This window comes from Dendropsophus ebraccatus, chromosome 5, assembly GCF_027789765.1.
Source record: "Dendropsophus ebraccatus isolate aDenEbr1 chromosome 5, aDenEbr1.pat, whole genome shotgun sequence".
Taxonomy (NCBI): Eukaryota; Metazoa; Chordata; class Amphibia; order Anura; family Hylidae; genus Dendropsophus; species Dendropsophus ebraccatus.
Window position 1 is genome coordinate 44,047,634 of NC_091458.1, and position 25,931 is coordinate 44,073,564.

General features: G+C 42.1%; 1 protein-coding gene across 2 annotated transcripts in view; it reads left to right on the top strand.

The window, feature by feature from the left end:
- The window catches only part of INTS6 (integrator complex subunit 6), a 38,619-nt gene extending 13,387 nt beyond the window's left edge, over nt 1–25,232 (top strand). Inside the window, exons 4-19 of one of the 2 annotated variants that reach the window (XR_011363147.1) lie at nt 6,717–6,806; nt 7,525–7,708; nt 9,674–9,799; nt 13,586–13,740; nt 14,024–14,176; nt 15,465–15,597; nt 17,339–17,433; nt 17,515–17,625; nt 17,888–18,103; nt 18,187–18,313; nt 19,435–19,577; nt 21,078–21,309; nt 22,447–22,812; nt 23,351–23,444; nt 24,557–24,908; nt 25,008–25,232. Coding sequence is in view for 1 of the 2 variants with exons in the window: in XM_069969981.1 (XP_069826082.1) it covers nt 6,717–6,806; nt 7,525–7,708; nt 9,674–9,799; nt 13,586–13,740; nt 14,024–14,176; nt 15,465–15,597; nt 17,339–17,433; nt 17,515–17,625; nt 17,888–18,103; nt 18,187–18,313; nt 19,435–19,577; nt 21,078–21,309; nt 22,447–22,812; nt 23,351–23,444; nt 24,557–24,650 (2,319 nt within the window). In the remaining variant the exon portion in view is untranslated. Of the gene's footprint in view, nt 1–6,716; nt 6,807–7,524; nt 7,709–9,673; nt 9,800–13,585; nt 13,741–14,023; nt 14,177–15,464; nt 15,598–17,338; nt 17,434–17,514; nt 17,626–17,887; nt 18,104–18,186; nt 18,314–19,434; nt 19,578–21,077; nt 21,310–22,446; nt 22,813–23,350; nt 23,445–24,556 lie in introns of both variants that reach the window. The other variant, XM_069969981.1, reaches the window with a different exon arrangement.
- Nucleotides 25,233–25,931: the final 699 nt, after the last annotated feature.

Below are 25,931 nucleotides of genomic sequence, written 5' to 3' on the forward strand. Positions count from 1 at the left end.
CAATCTGGGCAGATCGCTGGACCAAGGAACCCCAACAAAAAGGATCAGCGCAGAGGTACTGAATGTTCAGCATGTATGCTACCAAAAATCATCAGATCATGAAGATGTGGTACAAGGGTATTTCTCTTTATTGCAACACGTTTTGGCCTGGTATATCCAATCCAGGCCTTTTTCAAGCATTTTCAGCGTGCTTGTAAAAGGCCTGGTATATCCAATCCAGGCCTTTTACAAGCACGCTGAAAATGCTTGAAAAAGGCCTGGATTGGATATACTAGGCCAAAATGTGTTGCAATAAAAAGAAATACCCTTATACCACATCTTCATGATCTGATTATACATATGCTGAACATTCAGTACCTCTGCGCTGATCCTTTATGTGGGGATTCCTTGGTCCAGCGATCTGCCCAGATTGTTTTTCTGCATTTTCCTCCTACCGTTGGTGTCCCCTGGAATAGCTGCAAAGTACTTCTTTCGCTTTCATTAGAGTTGTGCCTATACATCGCACAACTCGCCCAGGTGAGTATCCCTGCAGCACCTTGGTATTACACTCCCTGCTCCTTCGTACTACACAAGGAAGCTTCCCTCCCTTTTCTTTCTTTCAAACTGTGACAGATCAGGAGAAGTCTGTGCTCATGGGCGTTCATCTCCCTGCTCTGTCTGTACAACCTGGACGACCTCAAAGCCAGGTACAGACTAAACTGAGAACAGGTCATAATGGAAAGACTGAGATTTTTCTTCTCTTCAGATCCATTCCTGGCTTTGGATTCAAAATAGGACCTTTACTGGACGCTTCATAATGTACACACTCTGTTTTCATGATTGGTTGTGGTCTGAACACCCAATCCCCGTCCGATCTAAAATTTTGACCTGTCTCTGTGACATGTCAAAAGTTTTACTAATGACCGGGTCACCTAGTACAAGGCACAACCACTGTGAGGGCAGCCCCCACAAACAGTTCCTGTATTTTTCATGTAGCCTAATGCTTCCATCATTCTTTGGCCACACATCCCGGTTTACCTCCTAAATGGGAGATGTTGAGTTGACAATGTGTTTATTCCCACTTTCACATAGGGATGTGATATGTAATGCCTTTTTTCAGACAAACAAGTTGACACAAGTAATCTGTCTGGATTAAAATGTAACTATCATTTGTAAAAACTACTGACTTGTCAGACGTTCCATAGGCTTCATTATAATTCAGTAGACTGCTCGTATTAGCAGTTATAGCGTAGAGATGAAGGGGCAGAATGTGCGCTGCTGAGCGTTTCTGCCCCTTCATTCTAGCAATCGGCGGGGGTCTCAGCACCCGGACCCTTACTGATACGCACAGAAGCTTTTACAAATGATGATTACACTTTAAGGCAGTCTGGAGAGAGTCTCTTACAAGAGGACTTTGAAAAATTGGAACAAATGGATAGCCGATTCGGAGGATCTTAAAATTCTTAAGGATTCTCACATCTGTAGAGAGAAATTTTTGTATGAATCATAACCTGCATGTGCCCTAATCTGGTCACTGCGCACATTTATGAGTATGAAAAGAAATCTTTTGTTAAAGACTTTGGTTTTCTACCTACGGGAACCCTCTGTTATAAATGTTACTCTATAATTGACCATACATGCTTTAGGGGTTAAGTGTTTGCCCTCATTCAAGATGGCCACTGTCTAACTTCCTGTTAGACACAGTGACTCATCGATAATTTGTACAGCTGTGGCTTCTAACAAGTTATAAAGCGTGACAAGCAGTGTCTTATTTCTCTAGGCCATGCTTTGCTTAGTATCTTCAGGAAATAGAAGCCCGCTGTGTGATTCTAACTATTATTTATTTTATTTTGAATCTTTTGATGTGTTCTCTTATCACCTTTGTGGTTTCTTGTTGTCACTGTACATAGCGTGTACTTGTAGTTAAAGAATCTGCCTATATATAAACAATTATGTTTAAAGCGTAACTGTCATTTCAGGGTCATTTTTTTGAAAACATTAAATATCAACAGTACAAGCAATTTTAAGAAACTCTGTAATAGGTTTTATATACTAAAAGAGTTTCCTTCTGGACTGAAAAAGCAATCTCCCAGCCTCCCCCTTCACATCAAATGAAGCAGGATTTCGGTCTCCATTATGTGGCTATGGAGAGGGGAGGGGCTGTTAGGAGTGACTGAGCACGGAGCAGTCCTGCACAGCACAACACCCTGCAATCTTCTCTCAGTAAGTTCATAGATAAGCACTGACCTTTCTGACACCTGAATCCAGCTTCTTAGGTGCCCAGAGAGTCTACAAACAGCTGACCTTCATGTCACCTCTTCCTGCTCCCTCATCTCCCTCGGCCCCTCCCCCCTTCATAGGCTTACAATGGAGAGAGCAGAACCAGTCTTCACTGGCTTCTCTGTAATGAAGACGTGTTTGCCTGATAATGCACAGATAAGAAGTCAGGGGGGGAGGCTGGGAGGTTGCTTCTTGAGTACAGAAGGAGGCTTTTTTGGCTGATAAAACCTATTACAGAGTTTCTTAAAATCGCTTATACTACTGATTTCTGCAATAAAAAAAAACATGACCGTTACGCTTTAATGTTAAGATGAAGCTGCGTCTTAAGACACATTGAAACAATGGAGGGTTACTGCACTTTGTCAGTACTATTTTCTATAATGGGATCACTTTGAAGAGATGCTTTCGGGGAAATCTTCCACATAAAACAAGGGTCTGATCTGAAATCTGCAACAGATTTAATGGCACAGATTTAAAGTTGCCGATTCTAAGCAAATCAAATCTGCTGCAGATCCTGTACGTGTGAATCCACCTTAGGGTGCGTTCACACCTACAGGATCTGCAGCTGATTTTCTGCAGCAGATTTCAGTTAAATAATCAAATCTGATGCTGTGTTCAGTTATTTAACTGAAATCTGCTGCAGAAAATCAGCTGCAGATCCTGTAGGTGTGAACGCACCATTAAGGTGGAATTCAGCCATAACCTGCATAGTGCCCACAGTTATACCCAATATCTTCCCTTTTCCAATGTCACATTAACAATAAACTTGGAATCTGATATGTGTAAATCCTTCGCTAGATAGGGATACTCCATGATTCTGGGTATACATTTTCTATTTCAATAGTTCTCTCCAACTATTGGGTTTAGGCTTTTTTTTCCCGGCATGAGTTTTAAACTCCTTTTTTTCCACTTTAGGGTGCGTTTACACGTACAGGTTCTTCAGCATATTTAATGGCGCTGATTTGACGCTATGTTCACTTAAGTGACATTGATATCTGGGCCATCATATCTGCTGTGTATCCTGTACGTCTGAACACACCCTTAAGCTATCACTGTGCTCGTCTGCGCCTGGGACAGATGCTGGGTCACCTCACCTGTAACTTTATTTTTTCCTTAAAGAATTTAAAGGTTCTAAGTCAACAAACAATAGTGATCCTGGCTCTGTTCTCCTTACCGTCCTGTTTTTGCACTCACTATTAGCTGTATGATTTGGCAAGAATGCAATTTTTGCTGTTAGGCCCAGAAGCCAGTGGCTTCCCCCCTGAGTAACTATATAAATGCTAAGCAATGGTTTCCAAATTGCCCATGATTTTAGAAGCCTCTGTACTATGTTGTTAGCTCTTTGTAGGTACATAATAATTTCTGTCCTCTTCTGTAAAATTGTAGCCACTAGGTGGCTTGTAAAGTACTCTTCTGTCAGCTTGTTTAACACTGGATCTGCTGATAGCAGAATATTACCGGGGACGTTACTGTGTGCGCTTGTAGCTTGAGGTTTTATGCTGCTGCATTTCTGTCGCTGCAAGGAACCTTTTTTTTTTTTTCTCCTGATCTCAGATATACAGGTATCATAAGACGTCTGTTCACAACTAGCACGTTTGGCTTTACTGTAATCGGCCCAGCCACAACTAAGCTTTACAAAGAGGAAAGAAAAATTCTTCATTTTCTTTTCCCCATTCAGTCCGTGAGAGAAAAAGCCAAAGCTTTCTTTTGTCTGGCAGGGGTTACTAAAATGCTCAGTCATTTAATAGGAATTTTTTGGCTGTTATGACATGCTGGGTGTTGTAGTTTTTCAATGGCTGGACTACTGCACTAGCACCTGATGCGTTTGCTTGTCACTCTCCACCATTCATAGGTAGCCCCTAGGATTTTCATTGGCCTATCCTTTTAAGAATGCCTCACACCTATTGATATATATACAAAAGGGGGTATATGAATGCGTTTTGCCTGGGTTAATTTGGGCCTATGGAGTATATGCTGAATATAAGGCAAGAATAGGAAGTAAACTGCTCCTAAAATACACAGCAGTAAGAGGACATGGTTTTTATTCTTCTTTTTTTTTTTTTTTTTTTTTTTTTTATACTATTATGCAAAAAGACCAAAGGCTATTGCAACCTCCTGTTTTCAGCTATGGCACGAAGAGTAGATCTGGAGTACAAACTGCTACTCTAATCAGAAAGTTTAAATTGGTTGGGTCTCAGTACTGAGACCTTCACCACTGTCCAGATATAGCTAGGGAATCGTATGGCAGCACCCGTCCACATCCTGCAATGCCTCTTGAGCTGGGCCAGGGACTATATCTAAAGATGAGAAGAGGTCTCTGCACTGAGACCCCGACTAATCAAAACGTATGACACGTCAGATGTTTTTATAAATGACAACTATATACAGTACTATATATTGTAATGCCATCAGCTATGGGAAAAGCACCAACTTGGCAGACATTGACTGTCGCCGTAACTCCATTTGCTGTGCCACTTCATGTTCTTCCTGTGAGGATGTGACTGTGACTCTGCAACTGTTGCATTTTCCCTTTATGGAATAATAGAAGTCGCATCACATTAAAAATAAAAGCAGATTGGTTTACAAGGCATCTGGAGAATTCATGAACGGATGCTGTCATTGCTGCCATGGCCCTGTAGGGGGAAACAGTGGCCAGCACAAGTTACTGCATGCATAGTTGTCCTGTCGTGACTGTACTGTGCTATGCCATTCTCTCATTGTGTACAGCGCACAGTGATAACATTATGTAGGTCTTCTCACCCGCCCCCCCTTATAACCTAGTCCTATATCTATCTACACTATTAATCTTATGTAAAATATCAGATCCTGAATTAATAGTGACTATACTGAGATTTGCATTTTGTCTGGAAGAAATATCTTGGTTCAACTTCAGAAGACTTCTGAGAATAGGCCATCATGTAAAAATACATTTCCTATGTAAGGCAATACTACCTGGGCTTTGTGATAAGGCTGCAGTAACACAATGGGGAAGTTTTACTATCCTCATCACACTGGAATTAGCTGATTCTTTGAGCTTGGCCTTCACAAGTGTCACAGTTCATGCCCAGGACACTCCCATTCATGTGAATAGGGTCTGCTCTAGACCATTGTCTATGGGGATTGCATTAGAGCATACCTCAAAATTCCACTAAAAACCTCTAGGATACGATGGATTCTCCGATAAGGTACGAAAAATGTCTTCACATAATGTTCACATATTGCAGTTTCTTTGCTATATTGTGTCATTTCAGTGAAAAGGGTGCAGTACCACAGTGAAACTGTGTGTGAACAAAGCCTTGAAGGAGCACTCCTGTATACTGCACACTCATAATTACTAATCCTGCTGTCATCTGCTTCATCCCAGCTTTGCTGCATCCCTAGATTCCATTACTGCATCTGGGTCATGTGACCTCCGACCAGCCACCATCCTAAATTTCAGATTGCAGACTGCATACCCCCCCCCCCCCTTTAAAATGTGCTCTAAATCCTATCATGCATCAACATAGCCTCATATGGACAAGTAGCACCACGACCATCTCTGACTGCTGGGATGACAGTATAATAATCCTCCTCCTTGTATATCTGTATATAAGATAAGAGACTGTAAGGAAACAGTCAGGGAGGCTGAGCTGTCATCACATCCATTATAACCGTAACAGGTGCTCCATAGTCATCATGAGTAACTGAGTTTCTGTTACTCCTTTACCCCTGTCCGTGAGCTTGTGTGTGGAACAGTCCATGCAAGTTCATTATAAAGGAAGTTCCCATTGGGAGCACAGAAACACATGTATTTTTCAGGGGGTCATGACAAGATCACAGGACCAAATAGAAACGTAACAACTCGTAACAACTAAATGCAGTAATACTAGCTAAATTGTATGCATTGGCTGACCAGTTGCATAACTGATGGAAAAAATGCAGGAAAGCTCAATGGGTGTAGTTTCCCTTAGGCATCTGCTTGCAGGATTTTTTTTTTCCTGTATTGGAAAGTGTAACCTGCTGATCTTTCCTATACAGTTAACAACTTAAAAAAATTGATATGCTGAAGCTGGCCACGTAGACATGTTGTGAACAGAGCCTTAATGATCCCAGGAGCTGCACTGTATGACCAGTTTTATGCATTACTACTGATGGTGCATATTTAGGGTCCATTTGCACAGATTATCTGCCAAAGATTTGAAGCCAAAGCCAGTTTGAAAAAAAGGAAAAATCTCATGCTTTCCTTTATGACCTGTTCTCTGTTTATAGTCTGTTTCTGGCTTTGGCTTCAAATCTTTGGCAGATAATCTTTCTGTGTAAATGGACCCTTACTATGTGGCTTCAAGCCAAGGAGTCTGACCTGCATGGATGTTGGTAACTTGAGTGTTTCCTCTAGTTTGCCTCTATAAGTTATGTTTTTGCCTTAGAATGGGGAGAGTTACTTGATGATTAAATCTCAAACTTCTATATTTCTTTAGGGAAGGAATCCATTTTTCTTGGAACCCGCCATCATTATAGCAATAACTGATGGAAGTAAATTGACTTCAACAAGTGGCGTACAGGAAGAAGTAAGTAACTTATGCTGTGGATAACATGCATGGAGGCTGATCTGTTTGTTTTTGATTGCTTATACCACCACGTAAAGAGGTCTTTTCTCTTAAAACAGGGATGGGGAACCTATTGCAATATTACAAATACCTTCATGCCTGGACAATCATATCTCTTGACTTTGGCTAGGCAGGCATGATGGGCATTGTAGTTTAGCAACAGCTGACAGGCTGCAGTTTCCCCATCCCTGTCTTAGCAGCAGTACTTCTAGGGGAAAATTTCTTTCTAATATGCCAACAGATGGCCCAACTTTCTAATTCCATACGAAGGAAGTATGGCATATGGACGTACAATAGGGCCAATACACTTCATGTAACTTGAAGCTTGTACAGAACAACCATACGGCTGTGTGAGATATTACCATGTGCTAGTGAATAGTTTGTTTGCATTGTGCTTTCCTAGTCTTCTAGTAATCTAGCAATGTGTGGATTACTAGATTTCAAGGCATCAAGGTCTGTGCACCTCAGGCCTTCAGTTTGCAACCTCCGTTTACATAGGTCGTCTTGAGTTGCAATGTGGCTGGTTATGACTTCGGAGACCTACTCCTTGAGACACGTGTGTTAGACTTCATAAATGCCTCCCGCTGTACATTTACTGCTTCACGTCTTGTTTTTGCTGTTTTAAAGGTGTCATGACCTGTCATCTGTATGTTGCATCTATTTTTGTATTCTTCTGTAGCTTCACTTGCCTTTAAACTCTCCGTTGCCTGGAAGCGAATTAACAAAGGAGCCTTTTCGTTGGGATCAGAGACTTTTTGCTTTAGTCCTTCGACTTCCTGGTGCCACATCTGTTGAGCCGGATCTGATGACTACTGTTCAGGTTGATGAGTCCCCCATCACTCCTATGTGTGATGTCACAGGCGGTAAGTATGTTCTTGTGCATAGACTGCAGAGAACAGTGACCTATTGGTGACTGTCCCAGAATTGTTTGGTGTTGATCACATACCCATGACCTCCCCTGTGCTTCTACAGTGTACAGAGTGTTGCGGCTCAGATGGCATTTCAGTACCTGATGCAGGTAGTAAATGTATAGAAAGAATACAGTAGCTACTTTGACATAAGAAACAGCCTGAAAGAGATTTATCTATACACCAAAATTTAAATTGTAACTTTATTTAAATGGCTATTTTACAGTGACACTTTTTTTTTTTTCTTTTTAAAGGGGTTATCTTACTAGTACATTTTTCAAGCAATGTACAGTAAAGTTAAAGGGGTATTCTGGGAAAAATTAACTTTCTGTGGATAGGGGAAAAGTAGGAGACTGTGGGGGCGTCCGACCCCTGAACACACCAGCAAACTCCGTATCTGACCCTTTCCGGCTCTATTAATTCCTATGGAGTTACGGAAAGAGCAGAGTACAGCGCTGTTTCGGCTTTCTGACGCTCCATGGGAATGAGTAGAGCCGCGGGTCACGTGGCGACCCGGGGCTCTATTCATAACCAAGCCGGCTAGGGCCAGATACAGAGATTGGCGGGGGGTGCGACCCACCAGGATCTCCTATTTTCCCCTATCCATAGTAAATTTTTCCTGGAATACCCCTTTTAACATGATTTTAGGATAGCGCTACCTACTGTTCAAAGAGTATATTAATGTGCATGTCCATTTCAGTACTCTCTAATTGTAGGGGAGGTGGGCTGTGACCTTCTCTCCTGGGGGATAACTTTCTAATATGGGAATTCCTCCTTATCGCAGGCTATATTCATGGCTGAAAGAAGAGCAGGAGTCTGACTGGCTCATTTACTTGGTTGCTCAACAGCTTAAAAATGCAGTAGGGCATTTGTTCTAAGGGAAAGTGGTAGAATTGGTATTCAGTTTTTTTTTTTTTTTGCCCGTGTGTCCATTAAAGAGGATATTTTGGTGTTTTAAATAGTGCGTTCATACACAAAGTCAGAAATTAATTTGAAAGGAAGATAATTCTTTCCTTTATGACCCGTCCTCCTTTTATAATCCATTCCTGTCTTTGGCTTCAATAATTACAATTAAATCCTGACACTGTAAACAAAACCTAAAAGGAACAGGACATGTGAGCTTGAGGAGGGGAGGAGTTGGGGGTGCTATGGGGGACCAGGAGTATGTGTATATAATATTATTCCAGAAATCTCTAAAGTTACAACAAAAGAATAGTTTAGGAGTATTCAAAGTATAGAGTTAATAAAACATTCTTGATCAGCTAATGGCAACCACATCTCAGTTTTGATCACCAGGCACATCACCATACTTTTAGTAGAGGCTCTACTTGGTATTTCTGCTCAGCCTGTTGATAAAAGTAGATGTAAGGGTTGTGGCTCCAGCCTGGGCGATGGGACTTCCTCAAATATCTGATTGGTGGCATTGATGTTAGTATTTCAATGTCAGGTGCACCTACAGGATATGCCGTATAGATGTGGGTCCCATTACTGGGGCTCTTCTATCATGTGGGCAGTGGTCTGTTTCAGGTATGGACCTTTCCATTAAGGTATATGGAGACCATTGCTCTTGGGAATCTAGTAAGTCGTGAAGGGGGTGTTGTGTTTGACATGTCTGACTTATGACTGAGGACCCGGCGAGGATTTTCAAGCTGTGTCTGCCTGTAAAATATGTTGAGAGCAATGTCCTGTTGTGTTTAACGGATTTCTGCTGTTGTTCACACAGCGAGATTTACTCTGAATGTTCTGTAGTGGATCCGCTTGCCGCGGATTCCTTGCCTATTTCTCAGTGCGAATATACCCTAATCCACAGCCGCGATTTGTGCACCAATATGTGTCATGTAATTGTGCTTTTTTTTTTTTTTTTCGGGCTTCCTTTGTAAGCGTAACCTTTTTTAAATTTCCCTTTTCCATCTCTCTCAGGTCGCTCCTATTGTGTGTTCTCGCAGCGGACGCTAAACCAGTGTCTGGAGTCATTGGTTCAAAAAATTCAAAGTGGAGTCGTCATCAATTTTGAAAAATCTGGTCCTGATCCCCCTCTGTCTGAAGGTAACAAACTGTTTTCTTTTGCCACTTTAACTAGATCTAAGCGCTTAACCGGCAACTGTATTCTCAAAACATATGGATGACTCCAATCTTGTCTCTATTGGGACAGAAGTTTTAGTTGCTAAAGGTGCGTTCACACATACAGGATCTGCTGCAGATCCTGTACGTGTGAACGCACCCTAAAACATTACTTTCTATTGTATAACAACCAGTATGTTTAGATGCGGAGTTTAAAGGGAATCTGACACTAGGGTTATGTCTCCTTAAATGAGAGCAGCATAAACTAGTGACAAAAATGCTTAACAGATCAGTTCTCCTAATATGCAGGAGAATAGGATTCTTACCACACCCCTGCCCCCTCTCTCCAGTTGCTGATTGACAGTTGACTGCTTATACACAGTATGCATAGGTCCCTGCAAATCAGCAGCTGGTGGGCGGGGTTTTCTGCTCATGAATATTGAGGACTACATGCACTTAATGGAAAGGACTACGTATTGTCCATGTTATTCAGGAGGATATTTCCGAATCGGCTGCACAGAACAATGTCAGTGATCCATCATTCTGTTCAGCTTCTCTGTCACTAATTTATGCTACTCTTAGAACAGCCTAAACCTGCTGACAGTGTCTTTAATGTGTAGAGAAGTCTGCAGGTCTCTTTGCTGTTTCAGACAAAAAACAAAAGGTGCAACAGCAACCCACAGGTGCAAGGGCCTACCGTATATACCCCTCCCAGCAAACACACGGTAAACACCTGCTATGTAGATATTAAAAATTAAAATATTTTTTTTTTTCTTTAGAAAAGTGAGGATCTTGGCAAACTATTTGATCAGAGTGTACCATGTGGGGGGTGTAGCTATGCTAGAGTAGGGACAATGTCTCTGAGGACGCCTTAACGTGGCGACATGGTACACTCTGTTTGATCAAATAGTTTGCTAAGATCCTCACTTTTCTGAAAATTTTATTTATATTTTAATTTTTAATCTACAGAGCAGGTGTTTACCGTGTGTATGCTGGGAGGAGTATATAGGTAAGCCCCTGCACCTGTGGATTTCTGTTGCACCTTTTGTTTTTTGTCTGTACTTAAGTGACACTGTCACCTCCTTTTTGCATTTTGACATCTCTACACCTGTGTAAAGGGTAAATTTTTAGAGTTTTTCATACCTTCTTTCATATCATACGTCATGGTGCTTGTTCAAGTAAAAAATGTCCTTTTGTCAACTGCAGATTGTGTTAAGTGGGCGTGGCCTCGCAGCATTAGCGCCACTTAACCCCGCCCACAACGGCACCGTTGGTCCCGCCCCCTCGCCAGCCGTTGGAACTGGCTGGCCGAAATGTTTAGACCCCACCCCCTTTACGTCAAGGGGGCGGGACAAACGGTGCCATTGTGGGCGGGGCTAAGTGGTGCTAATGCTTTGAGGCCACGCCCACTTAATACAATCTGCAGTTGATAAAAGGACACTTTTTACTTGAGCAAACACCATGACGTATGATATGAAATAAGGTATGAAAAATGCTAAATTTACCCTTTACACAGGTGTAGTGATGTCAGAATGTACAAAGGGGGTGACAGTGTCACTTTAAGCCACAAGCCGCATGCAACCTGCAGTGTGAACAGAGTCATAGATGTGCTGCCAAAATTTCCCTTATTTTTTTCTTTGCTGTCTGTTGGTTTTGGCAGGTTTTTTTTTGTTTGTATTTTTTTAAGCATACTGAAACAAAAACAGTCTGAACAGAGTCTAAGGGAGAGAAAAATGACACAAAGTAGGTGAAATAATGCCAGACCATGCTATGTTTGAAAGATAAATTACAGGGTCCAAAAAACGCTGTTAGTATTTCACTGACTTCCAGTTGAATCTGGCCATACCAAACCCCACCCCCTCAAAAAAAAATACACAAGATACCCCATTCTGTTGTGTGGTGTTTTGTTTTGTTTTTTTGTGGTTTTCTGTTCTCAGATTTTCCACAATGTTTCTAAAATTAACCCATCTTTACAGTAAAATGGCAGCCAAAATAATGCAGTGTTACTGGGACTGTGTGAACACAGCCTTACAGTTTGAACTAACCCTAATAACTAATATATTGAATCTTTTGGGCTCATTGTTTTGTTTATTTCCTTTTTTTTTAACTTTTCATTTTGCTGATATATTTATTTAATTTATTTATTTTTGCAGCAATAGTCTTATTTTTAGCTAGTTAAGCAGGCGTTTATTCAATAATATCCCTTTTGCTGATGCTTGCATTGTAGTAATACACAGCGGCAAAAAGCAGATTGTTTTGTTCTAGGTTTTATATTGCTGTGCCAAATTATCAGGCTCCCTCTGCTACCATTCAGATCCTGTTACACATCTTGTGCCTTGGACGGCTGCATACAGATCTGCTGCAGTGGTGCTTTCCTGCCAATAAGTTACCATGGTGATTGAGCACTCTTTATGAACCTCAAAGAGTAGTTCTCCAACCTGTAATCAATGATTTATATTAGCAAGAGGGCTTTTAAAATACATGTTGTAAAAATTTGCCTCTCCCCCTGCTGTGTGTCTTGTCAGGCCAGCTGGCACGGAGCTAGAATGATATGATACGTGAATGGAATCTGCAAGGCAGAGGGATGTCTAATAATTTCTGCAGGGAGGGGACGGGCTTGTCCTTAGTCTTTTGGATCACTTCACTTCCTCTGGCTGTGATGGCTGAGGATGCCCCGTACTGCTTGTCTTGTCTATTGGCAAGTTACTGCCAGTCCAGTGAACCGATCTGTTTGTGTGCATTGTAGTTCTATGTTGTTGTTTTTTCTTACAAATTACTTTTTGTTATGGTGTTTAAAGGGTATGTGCACTTCTGCAACTATTCTTTTTCAATCAACACTGTTTAAAAGATACATGAAAAGACTCTTTACAGTTTTGAGTGTGCAGCCCCTATGCAGATGTATGGCACAACTTTCTATTATATGGTTTACATTCAAATTCGAATGTTTTTCCATCCACCTGCAACTTATAACCCTGCCGCAGTGAGCGAAGTGCCAGGACCGGTTTGGTTTTTAAACACTGTCAGCAGGTTTATGATGCTCTTTTTGAGGGTAGCATAAACTAGTGACAGAGAACAGAATAACCGAATGATGTATCCCTTACATTATTCTGTGCAGCTGATATCATCCTGAATAAAAAGGATGCTGCACTCTGCATTCTAGTCCTCTCCATTATTTGTGTGCTCAGTAATCCTCGATATTCATGAGCACCAGCTCCTTCTGCCCACTAGCCGCTGATTGGCAATGGCCTTTCTATACCGTGTATAGGCAAACAGCTGTCAATCAACAGGGTGAGTGGTGCGGCACAAAGCCCGTTCTCCTGAATATCAGAGAATAATATAAGTAATACACCGATCTGTTCAGTATTTCTGTAACTATTTTATGCTGCCCTCATACATTGCGCGTTACAGTGCTGCTTGATTTCACATGGGGAAAAAAACACCTAGTAGTGAAATTTATTTTGATGCAAAAAAATTTAAGTTCCACTATGCTTATTGTAAGGCTCAATTGAATACGTTATATATCAGTACATCCAGTCCTAACAGATTCTGTTTGCTGTAACTGGACATCGCATTTTTTTTATTTTCTCTTTCCTGAATAGGTTTTCTTTACTTCTGTACTCACTTAGCCAAGCTATAGCCCTGCCATCTTGGATATCTGCATGAGGTTTTCATAATCCTTTCTTGTGTTGATGTGCACTGTCATCTTTCCAGAACTGCATGCTGTCGAGTCCGCATTAACCTTTCTCTTTTTAATAACATGTTGTATTTTAGATGGAATTACAGAAGCCATCAAACCAGCTGGACCTCAGCCATGGCACAACTGTCGGAAATTAATCTATGTTAGACCAAATCCTAAAACTGGAGTACCGCTAGGCCACTGGCCAATACCGGAATCTTTTTGGCCAGACCAGAATTCTCCGACCCTAGTAAGTTCGGAAGCATTGTGCCTGACATTGCTGCTGGAAATTATTCAGAAATAAACCACAACACACAGCCTCAGTCTCTGAACCACGAGCAAAAAGACATGGATTTATACTTTTTTTTTTTTAATATACATTCTCTTATGGATTTGTACATTGAGAAAACAAAATACAATGTGGGGTAACTTTAATATGAGGAGCGTTTTACTAACTGTGGTTTGGTGGGTGTCTGTGCGCAACTTCCAGAGTCCTATGATGTGTGGAAATAAATTTATTTTTCTTTTAACAGCCGCCTCGAACCGCTCATCCTGTTGTGAAGTTTTCTTGCACCAACTCTGAGCCAATGGTTATTGAGAAGCTGCCATTTGACAAGTATGAATTGGAGCCATCACCACTGACACAGTATATTCTGGAGAGAAAATCCCCACATACTTGCTGGCCTGTAAGTTCATGTGTATATGTGCTTTTAGAATTAAGATTTTTAACTCTGGAGAGACCCTCAAATTTTACATGGATGGCTAAATGGTGGGTATGGCCGACAAAAAGAAAGTGTACGGAGATCTTAATGAGTACCTGCCATGGGGAAAAAACTTCTGACACGTCAAAAGTTTTTTAGTTGGTCATGGTCTCTTTAGGCTCTATTATCCACTGTGGGTAGCCGCATATTGTAAGCCTATGTGGTTGGTAAATGTCACTGCCTGGAGTGAATGCGCTTCTTACGGCTTGTCCTCCTAAACAGTCTGTCAAGTTGTTTTTCAGGACGCTGGCCATAGGCTTTAAATAAGGGAGAGAATGGAAAAAAAAGGCAGACAGCAGCACCTCGTGTGATACCGTACAAGCAGGTTAAGTTATAGTGTAAGGTACTGATGAGGTGCTCACCTTCAAGCCCCTTGGGCTTTGTGCATATCACCCAAAAGGGTACTAGGTCTTCAGGAGTAACCAGGATACAGTGTTTTACTGGAAAGTCCAGGGCTGCAAGCCAACTAGGATAGTCTAAACGGGATTCTCCCAGGTAGGGGCCCGTGAATACGCTAGATAATTATGTAGCTTATACGCTTTTAATAGCTGTAGACCAAGCACTTGCTTAGTCAACAAATATTCCTCTCGACCCCCGTCATATAAATTCAGGCTGAGCATGCATGTGTTCTCAATGTAGGAACTGGCATAAACCACTGCCAGACACATTTATTGGTTTCCTTTTCTTCTGCACTTTTTATTAGTATTTACATTCGACACATCCCCATATACATTAGATGGTTAGTCAGTCTTACTGAACTTTTTGTGGTATCCCCCTATATATAGGATAAGAGCTGATCGATGGTGTATGACCACTAACACACCCACTGATCACAATAATAATGACTAATTCCCTAGCACTTTACATAGTTTGTCCCCATCAGGACTCAATCGAAATTCACCTATCTGTATGTTTCGGGTGTGGAAGGAAACCAGAGTACATGGAGGAAATCCACAGAGACCCTGAATGCCCCGAACACTCAGCATTGTTCGGAAGGCCAGTAGAGATTACATGGAGCCTTGGGGAAAATTTTCCTCCATTCTAGGTCTGCGTCTAGTTGGCTTTTTGTCTCCTTGTCCTGCATAGTGGACACAATTAAGTTATGACTACCCCTTTAAGCAACCTACTTAAACTGCATACACTTAAATCCATCTGGCGTATTTGATTTGGTCATCTATTAACTATGTTTTCTTTTTTGTCTCTTTATTTCAAGGTATTTGTGGTGAACAGTGCTAAGTACAGTGAACTCGGCCATCCCTTTGGTTACTTAAAAGCCAGCACTGCCCTGAATTGTGTAAATCTTTTTGTGATGCCTTATAACTACCCTGTACTCCTCCCTTTGTTAGGTATGAATTTCCTACTATTCTACACATCTGCTGTCAGGCTATCTTTGTATAAATGGTGTTAATTATTGTAGGTTTGGGAGATCAACTTGCTGAGCAGAAAAAAATTGTCATTTCAGGCGCTCAAGTGCAAAATGCATTTTTTAGACCTGACTGATACTTAAAATAGTTTATCCTCTGGAATATTAGTGACCTTAAAGAGCGCATAGGGCTCTTGTAATTATGCAGTGATACAGGACTTGGTTGAGAAGGGCCCGGCAATGTATAGACCAGGGACGAGGAACTTTCAGCCCTCCAGCTGTTGCAAAACTACATTTCCCATCATGCTTGGACAGCTAAAGCAAATAACTGCGCAAATAACTTTATGGTTTTTCAGCATATTTTATGGAAAAAGGAGGTCTGTCATTGCAAAGTACAATTGTTGTTGCAAAAAAATAAAGGGCTCATATGGGTCTGTAGGTAAAAAAAATATGAGCACTATGACCTTTTAAACATGAAGGACAAAACAAAATGGCAAAAAATGAAAACTGTATGATGAGGTAAGGGGTTAACTAATTGGTTGCTGGTAAAAATAAACAGCAACTGCTTACCTGCCTGTTCTCCCTGGTTGCGCTCCTGATTCTGTCTCCGGGTCCCTGCTCACTGATGGCTCACTCAGCCATTCATTGGTGGCAGTGGCACAGAGCACTGATTGGCTGAGAGGGCTGTCGGTGAGCAGGGACCTGGAGACTGAATTGGGAACTCAGCAAGAGAGAGCGGGCATGTAAGCAGCTGCTGCTGTTTTTACCAGGAGCCAATTGATTAAATATGGATGTCACTATGAAAATCTGCTGCAAGAATGCAGGGCTATAGGATGTAATAGAGTATCGCGGTGGATTCACTGCAAAACTCAAGTGTAAAATCCGCTGCAAACACTTAAAGGGGCTGTCCAGTGAAAATCTTTTTCTTTCAAATCAACTGGTGTCAGAAAGTTATATAGATTTGTCATTTACTTACTGTTAAAGAATCTCAAGTTTTCCCATACTTTTCCCATTAGCTACTGTATGTCCTGCAGGAAATGTTTTATTTTCAGTCTGACACAGTGCTCTCTGCTGACATCTCTGGCCGAGACAGGAACTCTGTCTAGGTTTTTCTATGAATCCCCATAGAAAACCTTTCCTGCTCTGCACAATTCCTGTCTCGGGCGGAGATGTCAGCAGAGAGCACTGTGTCAGACTGAAAATAAAACATTTCCTGCAGGACATACAGCAGCTAATAAGTATGGGAAGACTTAAAGGGAACCTGTCACCCCCCGTGCCGGGGTGACAGGCTCCCGACCCCCGTTAGAGCCCCATATACTTACCTAATCCCGCCGGGTCCCGCTTCTGGAGGTGGTCGGGTGACTGAGATCTCAGCCGCTGCGAGTTCAACACCCATAGAGAATGACAGGAGAGTCCAGCGCTCCGTCATTCTCTATGGGTGTTGGACTCCTCTCAGCGCGCGCGCCGGGCTGCAGCGGCTGAGATCTCAGTCACCTGACCACCTCCAGAAGCGGGACCCGGCGGGATAAGGTGAGTATATGGGGCTCTAACGGGGGGTCGGGAGCCTGTCACCCCGGCACGGGGGGGTGACAGGTTCCCTTTAAGTAAATTTCAAATCTATATAACTTTCTGACACCAGTTGATTTGAAAGAAAGTTTTTCGCTGGACAACCCCTTTTAAAGGGGAAACATAACTAATACCATCTCCTTTGTATTTCTTCCCAGATGACTTGTTCAAGATCCACAAGGCTAAACCTTCTTTGAAATGGAGGCAACTTTTTGAGACCTATTTGAAAACAATGCCACCTTACTACATTGGAGTATGTATCGCATTTGTGTATTTTTAATGTTTTATATCTTAAGTCTTAACATGCTGTTAACTTGGTCTCCTTATTTTACAGCCTCTAAAGAAAGCATTAAGGATGATGGGCGCCCCAAACCTCATACCAGAAAACCTAGAGTATGGGCTGAGTTATAGTGTTGTGTCCTACCTCAAAAAACTCAGCCAACAGGTACAGTGTGATATTAGTCTATACCTGTTACTGCTGGTCTAATACAGCATTAGGTGCCATGTTACAGAATAAATGCCACTCTGTCATGACCTAGTTGGCTGGCACACAGCTACAAATTTCATCTGGTGCCCAACTAAACCCTTGCTGGAATTCCAGATATCCTCTAGTAATGAACACTGACAAGGCAAGAAATTCTGCATGTGATTTGGGAATGTTTTATAGGTATCAGTAAAATGTATAGGTATTTCCTTTTCTACTTTAGGCCAAAATGGAATCCGATAGAGTGATCAGTTCCATTGGGAAAAAATGTCCACAAGAAACCGGTATTAAAGTCATAAACGGCACCAGTATACCATCACTGGCCGTCAGGAAGGATTTTAAGCAGTTATTGCAGGAGATCACAGGAGAAATGCCGCAGAGAATGCTTGAACTGAACATGAAAGAGTTTGCTGGTTTCCAGATCGCTCTGCTGAATAAGGTATGGCTGACATGTCTGCTGTGGTCAAACATGGCGTCTAATACACAGCACATTCTCATGTATATGCTTTTATTTTTCTGTAGGACCTAAAACCACAGACATTTAGAAATGCCTATGATATCTCAAGAACTAACCTCTTGGATCACCTTACCCGGATGAGGACAAATCTCCTTAAGTCATCACGCAAGGTTTTCAGTGGACAAGATGAAGGTGAGTTGGTGTAGTGTATTGAGTAAGGGTGGGTTCAGACTACGAAATTCTCGCTGATAAATTCCGACTATTTCCGTCGCTAAAACGCGCTCACGGCTGTCTGTCCGTGCATAGAATGGTGTCTATGGCACGGGTGGAGAGGTGCGTGTTCTAGCAACGGAATTCCTTAGTCTGAACCCACCCTTCAATAGCAATAAAATGGAATGTTGCCTAGTTTAGTGTGAAATTGCTGCGGATCCTTTATAAAAATTGATATAAAACCTATTTATTAAAAAACAGCATACATATAAATTCCATGCAGGCAAACCAAGGAAGTGTTGGCACAAGTATGGCCCCTTATTCTTTGTGTAGTCTACTAGGTCAAAATCTAGGTGGTTTGGTGGCACATCAATGTTTAACCACTAGGTGACGCATGGCATACAAGTACGGCATAGCCACCTCGGCCATATTTGTATGCCATGCTTTTGCTCACAGTCAGTGACAGACAGCAGTGATCTATTGTCCCTGACCAATCAGATTCCCTGACAGCTGGAGGTCTAATACTTCTAATAACTCCATGCGTTCCTAACTGTGATCTAGCCTGCCTCAGGGTATCAGCACAAAGGAATTCTCGCGGAAAACTTGCAGCGGATTCCGCCGCTCGTCCCTGCACGCTCTAGCGTCACACTCCGCCTGTCCCATAGACTCCACTATATGATCAGACTCATTCCGCCATCTGCCCAAAGAATGGACATGTCCATTCTTTGGGTGGACGGCAGAATCTACCTGACCATAAAATAGTCTATGGGACAGGCAGCGAGTGAAGCCACTGCAGGTTTTCTGCAAGAATTCCTTTTGTGCTCATATCCTGAAGCAGACTCTATTGGCAGAGCACTGGTATCACTGATCAAAGCGATGCAGTAGCAAAAAATAATTAAAGCTTGGAAAAGTTATTGTATTCAGGCTCACCTATAGAAGAGAACATGTAAGTTTTTTACCTTTTAAGTGCACTGTGGATAGGGGAAAAGTTCATTCTATCTGGAAAAACCATTTAAGGGGTTAATCATCTGAGTAAATAACCTTGCCTAAATTCACTGTGCTTGGCTTGTGAGAATAACTTGTGCATGTTTATTCTTTCTCAGACCAGATACACAGTATACCTATAGTACAGATGGGAAACTACCAGGAATATCTAAGGAATATCCCATCACCACTAAGAGAGCTGGATGCTGATCAGCCCAGGAGACTGCATACATTTGGAAATCCCTTTAAACTGGATAAAAAGGTATAACCCCTTTTTAACTTTGTATGGATAAGATGGCTTTAGTTTTTGCTATCAAAGACTAGATAATAGTCATTTAGATCTTGGACATAGAAACCAGTAGATTGGAGGGGACTCATTGGGTCACATTTGCTATTCTTGATGTGCTAGAATTTTGGTTCCACATGCGATAAAATTGTGGCTCAGAGCAAATGAGACAAATGTATGATGCTGCGTATACTGAAGATGGCTAGCTCGACAAAGGGTGTGAAGCAAAAGAGACGTGGCCTGAAATGCTATGCTCCAAAATTGTAGTGCAATAATTTGAAGTAAGCCGACTAATAGTTGGTGAAAACTAAAATTTCACAGTGCAGTCTTAGTCTACAAATGCTTATGATTCATTGGTCTGAACAACTGTGGCTAATATGGCACATTCTGAAGTCTACAGCCTTATTCCCACGTTCTGAGCACAGTCCGTATTCATGGGCGGTGTGCAACGGAGCGGATTTTCAGAATTCCTGCCGTCATGTATCATTATGATGCCGGGAGCTCTGAAACAGTTTAAATCTTCATGGTACTGTACTGACACAGCCAACTCTCTATGGGAAAGAGTTCTGGGCATGATCTCTGTGCAGAGGTCACTATTCAAGTTGGGGAGGAAAATAATTGTGACTATCACCTATTGTGAATGGCCTAATCCAATGTTATATATAGGATTTTGAACATGGAAATTAAAAGCTGCAACAATTATTTACCTTTTCACGTAGACTTGATTTAAGCAAATAATTTTTTGGTGACATTCCCTCCTTTCTACATTTTAAAAAGTTTTATAATGGATTCTTTTCTGGTTTTAGATTTCTCCTTTTCTCTGTATACTTTGTAAATATTCTATCTAGCTGTTATTTAAGGAGTTATCCAGGCTTAGAAAAACATGGCCGCATTTTCCCCCAGAGGCCGCATTTTCCCCCAGAAGCAGCACCTTTCCTTCCCTCTATTTGGGTGTGGGGTTTAGCAGCTCTGTTCCGTTTAAAGGGGTTATCCAGCGAGGGGGCACTTTTTTCGGAGGACCGGGGAGGAGGTGGCTGAAATAAAGGATGTGTACTTGCCTCCCCGGTTCCAGCAGCGGGTCCCGCATCACGGCGCTCCGGTGCCCGGCCGCTTCCGGGTGTCTGACGCTGCCCAAGACTTCCACTCTGTGAAGGAGGCGGGATCCATTTGAAGTCCGCCTCCTTCACTGAGTGGCTGAGCGGCCCTGAGACGTAGCGTCTCGGGCGGCATCAGACACCCGGAAGCGGCTGAGAATCGGGCGCCGTGATGCGGGACCCGCCGCTGGAACCGGGGAGGTAAGTGGACGTCTTTTATTTCAGCCACCTCCTCCCCAGTCCCCCCAAAAAAGTGCCCCCACGCTGGAGCACCCCCTTAAGTGAATGGAGCTGGGTTGTAATACCACACACAAGGACAGGGGTGGTAAAGTGTTTTTTTATAATCCTAGGATAACCCCATCCTCTCATTTTCCTTCTCCAGGGGATGATGATTGATGAAGCTGATGAGTTTGTGTCCGGACATCAAAACAAGCACAAGCGACCAGGAGAACCGAATATGCTGGGGATCCCGAAAAGGAGGCGATGTATGTCACCATTGTTACGTAACAGACCTCAGTCTCCAGTTGTAAACAACCACATAGGAGGAAAAGGTCCACCATCTCCTGGGAACCAGACTTCTCCAGACATGCAGAAACCAGGAGCAATAAATAAACGTATGTGTGTGTGATACTGACCACAGCTACTCACTGCGCCACTGTGCTTAGAGCTATGTATAATTATCTGAAGTGAATAACAGCCTTCATACTATTTATGCATTATTAGAATATTACTTTTTAATACTTTTTCTCCACCTAGTATATTTTATGTCTATATCAGTAATAGCCCCAGTAATAGCCTAAAATTAATATAAGACACTGTATTATTTTCAGGAAAACAGGGTATGATGGTATTTTCTGTTTTCAGTGGTCTCTTTGGTAATCTCCTGGCACACTTTTGTGATCTTTTAAAGGGGTTGTCCGGCGATAAAAAATTATTCACAGAATAACACACATTACAAAGTTATACAACTTTGTAATGTATGTTATCTCTGTGAATGGCCCCCTTCCCCGTGTTTCCCCCCACCCACGCTAGACCCGGAAGTGTGGTGCATTATACTCACCGCATCTCGTGTCGTCCACGGTCTCCGATCCTCAGCAGTGACGTCTTCTTCGGGAGGCCGGCGGATCTTCCCGAGTGCCGGCCGCCCTCTGCAGCGTCATCCGAAGCTCAGCCGCGATTGGCTGAGCATAACTGTGCTCAGCCAATCGCGGCTGAGCAGCTGATGACGTGGCCGCGTCATCAGCCGCGTCATCAGCCGCGATTGGCTGAGCACAGTTATGCTCAGCCAATCGCGGCTGAGCTTCGGATGACGCTGCAGAGGGCGGCCGGCACTCGGGAAGATCCGCCGGCCTCCCGAAGAAGACGTCACTGCTGAGGATCGGAGACCGTGGTCGGCACGCGACAGGTAATGTATAGCGCACCACACTTCCGGGTACACGGGTGGGGGTGGTGGGACACAGGGAAGGGGGCCATTCACAGACATAACATACATTACAAAGTTGTATAACTTTGTAATGTGTGTTATTCTGTGAATAATTTTTTATCGCCGGACAACCCCTTTAATATGGATGATAAAATGTTAGCTTTTAATATGAGGTAATGTCTATGTATGTTAGGTATACTTGTAATAAAAGAAGCAGACCACATGCTGTGAAGTTGGATGGCAATGACTTGGTTTATAGGACATTTAGAATTAGTACCAGGATAAGGGAATGCTGACATTCTTCATTTATCTCTTACATTTACTCTAGAACCTGGCTTGCATAATAGTATATTTCCAGCAGAAAACGCAGAAAATCACGTTGAAGACCAGCTCTCCACAGATGTGTTCATGGATAATTCAGACCAGTTTGAGACTTTGTCCCAGGTCTCTTTAAACTCTCTGGAAAGCGCCGAAGACTCCACAGAAGACGGAGACTCAGACAGCTTTGGTTCTAGTAACTCCGATCTATTTATTGATAACTCAAAAGCTCCTGGAGATGTGGGAAATTGCTTTGGAAATGACACCGCCACATTTTCACACAAAATGAGGAGGTTGCGGCCTTGTCGTAGCTATGAGGAGGTCAATATAGAGCTAAAAAGCAGAATAATGAAAGAGATCAGAAAGCCTGGAAGAAGTAAGTAACCATATCATGCATACTATAGTCTGTTGAGCAATCTCCTTATAGTGGTGGACTATATAGAAAAAGGTAAACCACCTTGTATGCACCATTAATGGCTTTTTAATTAAGTCATAATTTTAGCAGCTAAGCTCTGGGGCAATCTCTGATTTCCATCTCTGACCAATGTTTTTCTCGTTGCCAACAATACAACAGCTCGCTCTGGCTACATACGCATTCTCTGTAGTCTTATTACCTGGCATGTACGTTGTGCCTAGGGAAGGAGATCGAAATCTCTAAACATGGTTCCACTAGGGAGTTGGGAGAAAGCAGCATTCGTACCAATTAAATTTGCCCTCACAAATAGAACTGAACAAGTAAGGGCTGTTTGGGAGGGATGGTAAACAGGAAACCATATGGGCAGACGTTGGTGCAAAGTACCTACATGAAATCATTCTCGTGCCAAGTGAAAATAGTGTAAAATGTCACTTGTCAGAATGTGTTATCGTACAAATTAAAGATGCAGTCATTTGTCTGTGTCTGTTCTTCTTTGTAGAGTATGAGACTATTTTTGCGTTGTTAAAAGACGTACAAGGAAGTCTACAAGTACGGCTACACTTCTTGCAGAATGTTATCAAAGAGGCGGCAAGGTGAGTGCGGGGTCCTTAATGGTAAAATCCTCTTAAATGCCACCGTGACGAATAGAGCAGCAGTGACATCTTGTCTTATGTTTGTGTGTGGGTGTATACTATAGCACTGCTAATTTTATTTTGGCTATATACGTCTGAAACTGGATATGGCTGATATTTTGTGAGATCTGTGGGTGTTTATTTTTTTTAAGTAAATTGCTGCTTAAGCACATTGGAACTGGTGTACAGTCATCAAATGGTCCAGCAAAATTACACCTTGGCAGTCGGAGTTAAAAGCGTGACACCTGTTACTGATGCTTTGTCCCATATTTCTACTGTGCTTGTGGCATTTAAGAGGTCAGTATGGGGGGGGGCTGTCTGTCACCCCATCAGTGCTGCTGCAGCACACCAGTGGCTTCCAATGGCATTATGGGCCTATAGGTCTGCCCTTCATGATACCTAATATACAGTCTGTCAGCTTTTTAGTTTCAGAGTGGATTTACGTGTAGTACTTTGATTATTATTATTGGCCAAAACAAGGAGTGGGTCTAAAACACAGACAAGTTGCAGATCTATTCTTTTTTTCTGCAGTTCCATTCATGGTTTTGACTAAAAATAGACTGCAGTACTACGTGTGAGCGTAGCCATACACTAATGGGTATAATATAATGCATATATGGAAGAATTGTAATAGCGATCAAGCAGTCACATGGCCACATCCGTTAATGAGCCAAATAGTTAAGGTAGTTGTCCAGGATTAAAGAAACATGTCTGCTTTCTTCCAGTGCCCCTTCTGTCCTCAGTTTGGGTGTGGGTTTTGCAGGTCAGTTCCATTGAGCTGAACTGTAATACCAAACACAACCTGAGCACAGGGATGGTGCTGTTTTTGCAAGAAAGTAGTCATGCTATTTTTTTTATTTTTTTTTTGTAATTCCAGACAACCCCTTTAAAAAAATCCTTAGTTTCGAAATGCTGAAATGCAAGATCTGCACTCTCTAAACATGGTGATCGAAGTGAATACTGGTCGTCTGCGTACAGTGTGCAGAATATGCTAACTCTATATAAACAACTGGAAAACATGCTCAATACTGATCTGCAGATATAATTAATTTTTTATCCTATTGACTTTTCAGGTTTAAAAAGCGAATGCTGATCGAACAGCTCGAAGGTTTTTTAGAAGAAATTCACAAGAGGGCAAATAACATTAACCACTTCAATAGCTGTTAAATGGCCTCGCAGGGACTCCTTCGGCTTTGGGCATAAAGTACATGCACAAATGGACATCAGTTGTGGCCAAATAGTCTAAACCGTCTGAACACTGAATTCTTCATACACTTCAATGCTTCCATTTTTATGTACATGGATAGTATCATCATGATGCCTTTAATGGAGTAACGGGACACTTTTAAGAAGATCTGGCCGATCACTGACTGGCTCTGCTGATTTTTCTCTCAGGTTTCACAGCGTACTCTCTCCACCTCACGTGTAAGTGCATCACTGGCTGCAGTTGAGGTACTGTATTTGCCAAAATCTTAACAGGCTTATTTGGAGGTTGTTCAAAAGACTGATTTTTTTTCATTTTAGCATCAGAATCTGAACTGTCTGCATCTGATGTGCACGCTTTCCACAGAGACTTTTTAATGCAGTTTATCATTGATACATAGCTAGAGAGAAGCACATGTTGAACAAGGTAATATTTTGTACATAATATTTTGAATATATTATTGTAAGTTGTACAGGTGTATTTTGAAGACTATTTAAAAAGAGGCACTTTTGTTATTCCATTAATAAAAAAAAGCTCTATTTTAATAGTTGAGATGGATGTCTGTTTAATGCTGTCTCTATTCACATGCATCATGCCCAGTCCCTTTTCTGAGCAGGTCACGATTGACCCTATTAATGATGGCAGATTGGTGGGGGCCGGACCACTGGGACAATGACTGTCACATTTGGGGTCCTGTTTCCCTCTGGTTGAATGAAGGTGTACTCTTATTTTCCCATAGAGATGAATAGATCAGCTGCATTTTATTTAGTCATAGAGACATGGAATCCCCATTCTTGTGACTGTTAGTGGTCTGGCCCCCAGTGGAATACCCACTTTAAAAAAAAAAAAATTCTTTAAATGGACCCACCAGGTTTCAGTTACGGTTCATTAAAAGTAGGGATACTCCTGCAGACTACCTACCTACTTACAAAAGCTATGTGAACCATGTCTTGGACTACCATGTACACAACAGGGAATTTGGTAAAGATTTTTATTTTGTAAAGCCATGAGTAAGAGGATATGTGATAAACATTTGTGGCAAAACCCCTTTGAGGGTGCGTTCACACGTACCATATACACAGTGGATTTCACGCTGCAAGTTCGCTGCAAAATCCACTGCGGATACCTTCCCTGTCATTTTCAATGAGACGAATGTCATCCCGCTGCAAGAATGTAAAAGCCGGCCCCCTTAACCCTCCACCGCCCGAACCATACTTTACCTAATTCACGCTCCGGCTGCATGT